At 44.1% G+C, this 9,877-nt stretch overlaps 1 protein-coding gene across 1 annotated transcript; it reads right to left on the reverse strand.

Annotated features, from left to right (window-relative positions):
- Window positions 1-3,197: 3,197 nt before the first annotated feature.
- On the reverse strand, window positions 3,198-7,519 carry LOC112239922 (doublesex- and mab-3-related transcription factor 2-like). The gene is made up of 4 exons (XM_024408302.2): window positions 7,259-7,519; window positions 6,565-7,018; window positions 5,914-6,016; window positions 3,198-5,076 (listed from the first exon to the last, which is right to left on the reverse strand). The coding sequence occupies exons 2-4, from the start codon at window positions 6,925-6,927 to the stop codon at window positions 3,839-3,841; spliced, it is 1,704 nt and encodes a 567-aa protein (XP_024264070.1). The 5' UTR covers window positions 6,928-7,018; window positions 7,259-7,519; the 3' UTR covers window positions 3,198-3,838.
- Window positions 7,520-9,877: the final 2,358 nt, after the last annotated feature.

Below are 9,877 nucleotides of genomic sequence, written 5' to 3' on the forward strand. Positions count from 1 at the left end.
ACCCCACCGCCACCATGAGGCACTCTGTTCACAATGTTAACATCAGCAAACCGCTCGCCCACATGACACCATACACGCTGTCTGCCTGGTACAGTTGAAACCGGGATTCATCCGTGAAGAGCAGACTTCTCCAGCGTGCCAGTGGCCATCGAAGGTGATCATTTGCCACTGAGGTTGGTTATGACGCCGAACTGCAATCAGGTCAAGACCCTGGTGAGAACGACGAGCACGCAGATGAGCTTCCCTAAGAGGGTTTTTGACAGTTTGTGCAGAAATTCTTAGGTTGTGGAAACCCACAGTTTTATCAGCTATCCGGGCAGCTGGTCTGGATGTGGAGGTCCTGGGATGGCGTGGTTACATGTGGACCTACACGTGGTTACACGTGGACCTACACGTGGACCTACATGTGGACCTACACGTGGTTACATGTGGACCTACACGTTGTTACATGTGGACCTACATGTGGTTACACATGGACCTACACGTGGACCTACACGTTTTTTTATTTTTTATTTCACCTTTATTTAACCAGGTAGGCTAGTTGAGAACAAGTTCTCATTTGCAACTGCGACCTGGCCAAGATAAAGCATAGCAGTGTGAACAGACAACAGAGTTACACATGGAGTAAACAATTAACAAGTCAATAACACAGTAGAAAAAAAAGGGGAGTCTATATACATTGTGTGCAAAAGGCATGAGGAGGTAGGCGAATAATTACAATTTTGCAGATGAATAACACTGGCGTGATAAATGATCAGATGGTCATGTACAGGTAGAGATATTGGTGTGCAAAAGAGCAGAAAAGTAAATAAATAAAAACAGTATGGGGATGAGGTAGGTAAAAATGGGTGGGCTATTTACCGATAGACTATGTACAGCTGCAGCGATCGGTTAACTGCTCAGATAGCAGATGTTTGAAGTTGGTGAGGGAGATAAAAGTCTCCAACTTCAGCGATTTTTTTCAATTCGTTCCAGTCACAGGCAGCAGAGAACTGGAATGAAAGGCGGCCAAATGAGGTGTTGGCTTTAGGGATGATCAGTGAGATACACCTGCTGGAGCGCGTGCTACGGATGGGTGTTGCCATCGTGACCAGTGAACTGAGATAAGGCGGAGCTTTACCTAGCATGGACTTGTAGATGACCTGGAGCCAGTGGGTCTGGCGACGAATATGTAGCGAGGGCCAGCCGACTAGAGCATACAAGTCGCAGTGGTGGGTGGTATAAGGTGCTTTAGTGACAAAACGGATGGCACTGTGATAAACTGCATCCAGTTTGCTGAGTAGAGTGTTGGAAGCAATTTTGTAGATGACATCGCCGAAGTCGAGGATCGGTAGGATAGTCAGTTTTACTAGGGTACGTTTGGCGGCGTGAGTGAAGGAGGCTTTGTTGCGGAATAGAAAGCCGATTCTTGATTTGATTTTCGATTGGAGATGTTTGATATGAGTCTGGAAGGAGAGTTTACAGTCTAGCCAGACACCTAGGTACTTATAGATGTCCACATATTCAAGGTCGGAACCATCCAGGGTGGTGATGCTGGTCAGGTGTGCGGGTGCAGGCAGCGAACGGTTGAAAAGCATGCATTTGGTTTTACTAGCGTTTAAGAGCAGTTGGAGGCCACGGAAGGAGTGTTGTATGGCATTGAAGCTCGTTTGGAGGTTAGATAGCACAGTGTCCAAGGACGGGCCGGAAGTATATAGAATGGTGTCGTCTGCGTAGAGGTGGATCAGGGAATCGCCCGCAGCAAGAGCAACATCATTGATATATACAGAGAAAAGAGTCGGCCCGAGGCTTGAACCCTGTGGCACCCCCATAGAGACTGCCAGAGGACCGGACAGCATGCCCTCCGATTTGACACACTGAACTCTGTCTGCAAAGTAATTGGTGAACCAGGCAAGGCAGTCATCCGAAAAACCGAGGCTACTGAGTCTGCCGATAAGAATATGGTGATTGACAGAGTCGAAAGCCTTGGCAAGGTCGATGAAGACGGCTGCACAGTACTGTCTTTTATCGATGGCGGTTATGATATCGTTTAGTACCTTGAGCGTGGCTGAGGTGCACCCGTGACTGGCTCGGAAACCCGATTGCACAGCGGAGAAGGTACGGTGGGATTCGAGATGGTCAGTGACCTGTTTGTTGACTTGGCTTTCGAAGACCTTAGATAGGCAGGGCAGGATGGATATAGGTCTGTAACAGTTTGGGTCCAGGGTGTCTCCCCCTTTGAAGAGGGGGATGACCGCGGCAGCTTTCCAATCCTTGGGGATCTCAGACGATATGAAAGAGAGGTTGAACAGGCTGGTAATAGGGGTTGCGACAATGGCGGCGGATAGTTTCAGAAATAGAGGGTCCAGATTGTCAAGCCCAGCTGATTTGTACGGGTCCACATGGACCTACACGTGGACCTACACGTGGTTACACGTGGACCTACACGTGGTTACATGTGGACCTACACGTGGACCTACACGTGGTTACACATGGACCTACACGTGGTTACATGTGGACCTACATGTCGTTACACGTGGACCTACACGTGGACCTACACGTGGTTTCACGTGGACCTACATGTCGTTACACGTGGACCTACACGTGGTCACACGTGGACCTACACGTGGTTACACGTGGACCTACACGTGGTTACACGTGGACCTACACGTGGTTTCACGTGGTCTGCAGTTGTGAGACCGGTTGAACATAAACCCTAATTCTCTAAAACGATGTTGGAGGCGGCTTATGGTAGAGGAATTAACATTACATTCTCTGGCGACAGCTCTGGTGGATATTCCTGCTGCCAATTGCACACAGTTGTTTTCTGTTCATATTGAAAACCTCATCATATTAGACCAGTAGTTTTCTGTTCATATTGAAAACCTCATCATATTAGACCAGTAGTTTTCTGTTCATATTGAAAACCTCATATTAGACCAGTAGTTTTCTGTTCATATTAAAAACCTCATCATATTAGACCAGTAGTTTTCTGTTCATATTGTATTCTTATATTATTTTACATTTCACTCTTGTGGCTGTTCATACTTTAAGGCCATAACAATTGTTTTTTAAAGTCATAATACATACGTAATTTAATGTAACAATAGTGTTAATAAATCAAATTAGTGTTAAGTGATAACTCAATAGGGTTAAATTAAATCAAATGTAATGTTACCACACTATATAGTGACAAACCAAACCTGATACAATAGAGGTTGACTCTTTATAAAGTTTATTGACACATTACATGGCAACATTTAAAGTGATACATTTAAATACTCTACACCATAAAGAGATTTACATTTACGCTGGTATAAAATATAACATCCATATAAACATGTTCATTACTGGTGGAAGTGTTTCTGTACTGAGAGTTATGACAACAGCAAGCACAGTGTCAGACACATACATCTAATTGTGTGTGTGTGTGTGTGTGTGTGTGTGTGTGTGTGTGTGTGTGTGTGTGTGTGTGTGTGTGTGTGTGTGTGTGTGTGTGTGTGTGTGTGTGTGTGTGTGTATGTGTCTGTGTGTGTGTGCGCGCTTGTGTCTGTGTGTGTGTCTGTCTGTGTTCGTGCATGCGTGCGTGCGTGTCTGTGTTGTGTGCGCACGTGTGCGCTTGTGTGTGTGTGTGTGCGTGCGTGCGTGTGTGCCCATGTGAGAAACGGATTGTCTACAGGGTAGTTCGGCACATGGTTGGTCCATCTGTAGACCAGTGGGCCAGTCTAAATTCAGGGTTTGTGCAAAATAGTAATTATTTAGTCGATAACGGAGACCTCAAAGCAGAAAAACGGGCCAAGGTATCACAAATTGCCAGGTAGGTTTTTGGTCCCTGTTCATCAGATAGACATGACTGTTATTACTGTGAAGCCCTGTTCATAGCAGGTGACGGTCTCTTCAGAATGGCCTCGACAGAGAAGGACAGGGACTCGCTGGACACCACCTTGGTCCCAGCTGACGTAGCCAGAAACTCCTTGCTGTATCTATCAGAATCTTTGAAACTGTAGAAGTCCTTAGAAGGTCCTTCACGGTACTTTCTGGCTGCTTCCTCCAGCAGTTCTTTACAGTAGGGGCCCCGAAGCTCGACCCCGGTCCCAGCTCTCTCCCCAGCCCCAGCTCCTACCTCTACTCCGACCCTCTCTCTCTCTCCAGCCCCGGCCCTAGCCTTCTCACTCAGTGTCTGCTGGATGAGTGAGTGAAAAGAGTTGAGCTTCATGGATAGTGTGTGTTTGGAGCTGTCCTTGCTCAGCTTGTTCACGACATGTTCGTGGCTAGGGGGGTAAGGGTGAGGCTGGGGGTGAGGTTGGAGATGAGGTGTACTAGGGGGGAAGGCCTGTCCGAAGCCTCTCTTCGGCGGAGAGAAGGCTGATCGTTTGCAGTGCCCCCCCTGGGTGAGAGGGGCCTGGGACTGTGCGGGGCCATCCTGCAGCTGTGGTTCAGAACTCTCAGGGAGGCCCGCTGCAAATCTCAAACCCTTCAGCTTGGTGGCTGAGGTGGGGGTGGCGGTTGCCATGGCGTCGAAGTCGGGTGGCAGGCTCTCTGCGGCAGCGGCGGCCATCATTCTGGGCTCCCAGGCCGCACCTGGCTTCATGTTCTGGACGGCCGTGGCGTTGAGCAGGCACTGCTGGTACAGAAGGGAGGGGCCACGCGGCCACACCATGAACCCCCGCGGAGAGGTCAGGGGAGAGGTCAGAGGGTACTGGCGGTAGGTGGTCGCCACGGAGACATTGGAGGAGATGAGCTCCATGTTGCCGGGGCCAGCGGAGTACTGCAGGGAGAGGTCCACACAGCTGGGTGACAGGAAGTGACAGAGGTCCTTGTTGTTGTGGTGAGGCTCCTCCGGGGCGGAGGCTGAGTAGGCCGTCTTATAGGACTTGTACTCTGCGGCATGGCGGACCAGACTGTTGGGGAAGAGCAGAGAGGCTGTAGCAGCCTGGGAGGGTTCTAGCAGCTCTCTCTCCTTGTACTCTCTCTCCAGCATGACACTCTCCAGCTCTTTGTCAGCAAACGCTCTCCTCTTCCTCATCCTGTCGCTGAGGGGGGGTGGGAGGGGGGGGCTGGCCCCCATGTACGGGTCACCCTGCACCGGACGGTACCCTGAGAGGAGACAGGACAGGGGAGGAGGTTAGACAACATAGAGATACTGTATCATACTAATATAATCCTATATAATACTAATATAATACTAATATAATATGCTATTTAATTCAGGGCAGAAAAACAAGCTAGACTTGATGTTTTGGTTCAGTTATGAAGTAACTAGTGAAGTATACCTGATGTGTTAATTGCAGTGAATTAAATTATATCAAGGTTACATTCTGGAGTTCGGCATATTGGATCATCAAGTTTTATCAATAGTTTAGACATTTAACATATGTCTGGCGCTCGGTTGACCTACACTAGTATACTAGGAAGTATTCATTTTGCTCTTAGACTAAAATGTTTTTTTTTTAATCTACAATTTTATTGTGCCCGCTAAGTTTGATTTGAAACCTAGAAAATAAGGATATCATAACAGGTCTGTGCTTACGGAAGTTAAACTGTCCACAGAGCAATGAGGAGGAGGTTTAATTGAAACGGAAAGGGACAGAAATCCAAGAAACACTACAAGAAAGAGAAGAGAAGAGAAAGATGAAGGACATCATTATAACAGAGATTATCATTATGTATTAATGGAGGAGAGGAGATATTAGAGATGATCATTATGTATTAATGGAGGAGAGGAGATGATAGAGATGATAGAGATGATCATTATGTATTAATGGAGGAGAGGAGATGATAGAGATGATAGAGATGATCATTATGTATTAATGGAGGAGAGGAGATGATAGAGATGATCATTACATATTAATAGAGGAGAGGAGATGATAAATAGGCTACAACACCAGTTGATTTGCTGTCACCATTGCTAGTAAACAGGACAGACTGCCTTACCTTCCAGAATGCTCTTAGCCAGCATGGTTGATGGTCTGATGTGTCTCTGGTAAATAGCTCTTCTCTCCGCTGGAATCTGCTTCCCAGAAATTCCCTTTTTATCCTGATAAAATTACAGAACAAATCAATTAAATCGAGTCATTATTTCAGAGGCTATATTATGCTGTTTTCAAATTATTATTTAATACCAGTCCCAATTTAAAAAAAAAAGTAATACCAAGATGTATTTTCATGTACTTATAATTAGTGATGTGGATTTACGATTTAGATGATGGTAAGGTTTCCTGTCATCCCATTCTGAGTTTATCATCCCAACAGGTTACTTTGATTGGTGTGAAAATAAATAAAATAAACTTTATAAACTAAAACTAAACTTGAACATTAAAAAATAGTATTCGTTACGGTATGTATTACAATGTGCTACTTCTCTCTCAGTACGTATAATTTCAATTCCAAACAAACAATTTGTCTGGTTGAAGAAAGACAAAAAAAACTTTTTACAATGAAGAAAATCGAGATTTACAGTACCGCCAACATTGTTATCCCCCCAAATCCTGGTGAAACTAAGGAGTTTTACACCCTCTCGAACATTCGAAAACACACACACCTTAAAATAGTAATGTATAGGACTTTAGAAAGGTCCACACACACCTCTGTAGCTTGTTGTCTCCGTAGTGCCACCTGAGCCGCCATGACCCGCTGCCTCTCCACCACCAGAAGACAGTTGGCACACTGGCAGTCCCTCCAGCGGCAGAACCGCTTATGCCCCTTCAGACACGACACCACGCCGTGGTTCCTGCAGCGGGCACACTTCGGCGTCCGGCTCAACTTCCTCGGTTCGCAGTTCTCGGGGCTGATGGTCCCCGGCGGATTGTCAACTCCCTTGGCCCCCGGCTCGTCGTACACTGCGCCGGGAAGAGAGGAGCTGTAGTCCGGCCGGTCCTGGTCGTCGCTCTCGGTCTCCAGACTCTCCACGTCGATCTCAAACTCCGGACCGGAGATATCCTTCATCATATCTGCCGCCTGTCTCCCGGTGCCTCGTACCTAATGTACTCTTTCCAAGTTCTGACTCACGCGACGGTTGCCCCACTGCAGTCAGTACAATCTGAAATTAAAATAATGATCCCATTTTATCTGTCATTATATCCTTGCGGGCAACCTCTAAAAGCCCTATGGACTGGTGTTTCATACTGTGCGCAAGTGTCTTCATAAGATGCTAGTTTAATAAATGGCCAATAAACATATAAATGAGAAATTAACAGAAACATAACAATAACGTGTATTCCCTCCAATCTGTGTTTTGTCAAAAACGAGTTACATAAATGAGTAAACCCTTTAGACGTACCTCAATGCAGGCTCCTCCAGAACAGATTTAGACTGTCTTGCAACATCCATCCGCTCCTTATTGCAGTTTCTCACTAGTCAGTGAGCTCTGAACTGATGGACTTGTCTGTATAACAGCATTGACAGACACCGCTGATAATCTGCTGTTTAACTATTGTTCAATACAGAGATGTCCCAACGTGACAAACACAGACGTTGTCCTGAAGCGGTCTGTCACACCGGCGCGCTCCACGGTTCTCTCCGAAGCTCGAGCTAGAGCGCCACCCCTATGAAGTATTTGGGTGCGCGCGGATTTAATCGTGATTGGCTCGTTTTCAACCCACCGAACCTATTGGCTGTTCCGGACGTTTTCTTTCTCAATGGAAACGTTTGAAACGGAGTGCAGTTACAATCTAAACAGAACGAGGAAATGATTCATCAACATATTGGGGAGCAGAGAGAGATAGATATAGGTGGCTTGGTATAAGATGGCCTCGTGATGGAATGATGGCCTATACTATAGCCTAGGACTAATTCCATGGTAAGAAGCACTATCCATTGATACACGGGAAGAACTTTGCCTGACAGAAAATACAACTTGTATACATGTCAGTTTCGTTCGCCTTTTGATCAACTAGTATTGCTTTTTTGGGAAGAAATCCCAATTAAGCCCTATTCAATTCTAAATTAGTCAACAGCATTTAGGCTTTCATACAATAATAGGCCTATAGTATTTTTAGATGTTGGGCTTTTAGTTGGTTATCGTCTGTAATATGCATGCATTTTTTCCGATGTGTTGTTTATGCTGTTTATTTGTTTGGACCTCTAATAATGATATTCAAATTTGCAGGCAAAGACAAAAAATAGCTTTTCATTTTGTATTCAAATTTAGATAACAACATAATTGAGAATTTCAAGGTGGCTTTGAAGATCTAGTTAGTATTAAAATATTACTCAAAATAATACTCAATAATATTATAATCAGCTGCAAGATATGACTAAACTATCCCAAAGGCTGCATTTTGTACATGGATAGAATTGACTTTTTGTCATAGAGTAGACCGAATTAGGCCTTCATGAAGCATCTTTATTTTAGATTATAAAATCTTGGTTTCTCATATAATTTTATTACATTCTTATAGGCCTAGCATGTTTTATTAAAGCACCGACAGGCCTACTATAGCTGCTATTGAGGTGCCTATAGACTGGGAAGTTAGCCGGTAGCCTAGTTGGTTGTTACATTACCTAATCACCTCCCAGTCAGTGTGAGCAGCTGGAGTTAGTGAGACAAAGTGACACAGTACAGATTGGGTTGATTAGAAAGTTGACACAACAAAAGCCTCTGTGAAAACACATTGTCAGCATGCGGGACTAGATAATACAAAACACAACTCTCACTGCCTGCCTGCCTGCCCCGACCGACAGACTGACAGACCGGGGAGTTAGTTATGATAGACACACTGCGACATGAGAAGAAATCTCCAGAATGTCAGCTATAGATCAACAGACTGGTGTTTCAATAAGTGTGATGTAAATGTGACATCCTAGGAATGTAGAGGTTATCCCCTTGACAACCAATAGGTTAGGGAGCGGTGCAGCGTAAAGTGACACCGGACAATAGGAACAATGTTGACCGGGCCAAAAGAGTTTTCTGTTTGTCTTAACCACGGGAGAGAAGACTCATTCGGAGATCGATTTTACGTGTGTTTCCGACGCTTCTGTTGTAGACCAATACATTTGACTAATTGCGATTTTATTTTGAGGGACCATAGATATTGAAGCCGTTTCCTTCAATTTGGTGTCGCCATGAATACAAAAAGTAAAGGAAACAAACATGTGCCCCTGAACAAGGCAGTTAACCCACTGTTCCTAGGCCGTCATTGAAAATAAGACATTTTTCTTAACTGACTTGCCTAGTAAAATAAAATTTAAAAAATGAAAATGTTGAGTCGCTCCGTTAAAATAGGGGGTTATTTAAATACATGGCAGGTTTGAGAACATGTTGAGTCGGTCGTTAAAATAGGGGGTTATTTAAATACATGGCAGGTTTGAGAACATGTTGAGTTGGTCCACAGTAGGACTACGGCCATATGCAAGACACGTTTATTTTATCAATCTTTTCCACAATGAGGTTACTTTGAAAAATATTAGATGATAAACAACTTATCCAGGCATATAAGGAATTGCATTATACACATCTATACCCTTTGTGCGTTGTCTAAAATGTTGCAAAATCATTCAACAACAAAAACATGATGAAAAGTCTGTACCAGCTGGATGATACTAAATTCATTTTCTTCATAAAGATGTAATTGTTCTCTGGACATTAGAAGTTGTCTTTGGTTATAGACTACACTACGATAAAACACAATCACACTTTACTACACTACAAGAAAACACAATCACACTTTTAGGCTTATATATAATAAATGATCTGATTCATTAAAACTGTGAACATTTTCTTCAATAATTTATCTGAAAGAGCTGATGGGAAATATTCGTTTGCCATTATTTATTTTGTAGTTTATTACATTTGATTGAACCTTTATTTAACTAGGCAAGTCAGTTAATAACTCATTCTTATGTACAATTTACAAATGTACAATTAGTGAAATACAACATGTATTTCATAATTATTTAA

Source organism: Oncorhynchus tshawytscha, linkage group LG12, assembly GCF_018296145.1.
Source record: "Oncorhynchus tshawytscha isolate Ot180627B linkage group LG12, Otsh_v2.0, whole genome shotgun sequence".
In the NCBI taxonomy this organism is placed as follows: Eukaryota; Metazoa; Chordata; class Actinopteri; order Salmoniformes; family Salmonidae; genus Oncorhynchus; species Oncorhynchus tshawytscha.

Excerpts from the sequence above, each read along its gene's own strand:
- LOC112239922 (XM_024408302.2), bottom strand. The coding sequence starts at position 6,927 with ATGATGAAGGATATCTCCGGTCCGGAGTTTGAGATCGACGTGGAGAGT. Across the intron at positions 6,017-6,564 it reads GGAGACAACAAGCTACAGAG|GATAAAAAGGGAATTTCTGG; the intron begins GTGTGTGTGGAC and ends TAATTTTATCAG. Across the intron at positions 5,077-5,913 it reads GGCTAAGAGCATTCTGGAAG|GGTACCGTCCGGTGCAGGGT; the intron begins GTAAGGCAGTCT and ends GTCTCCTCTCAG.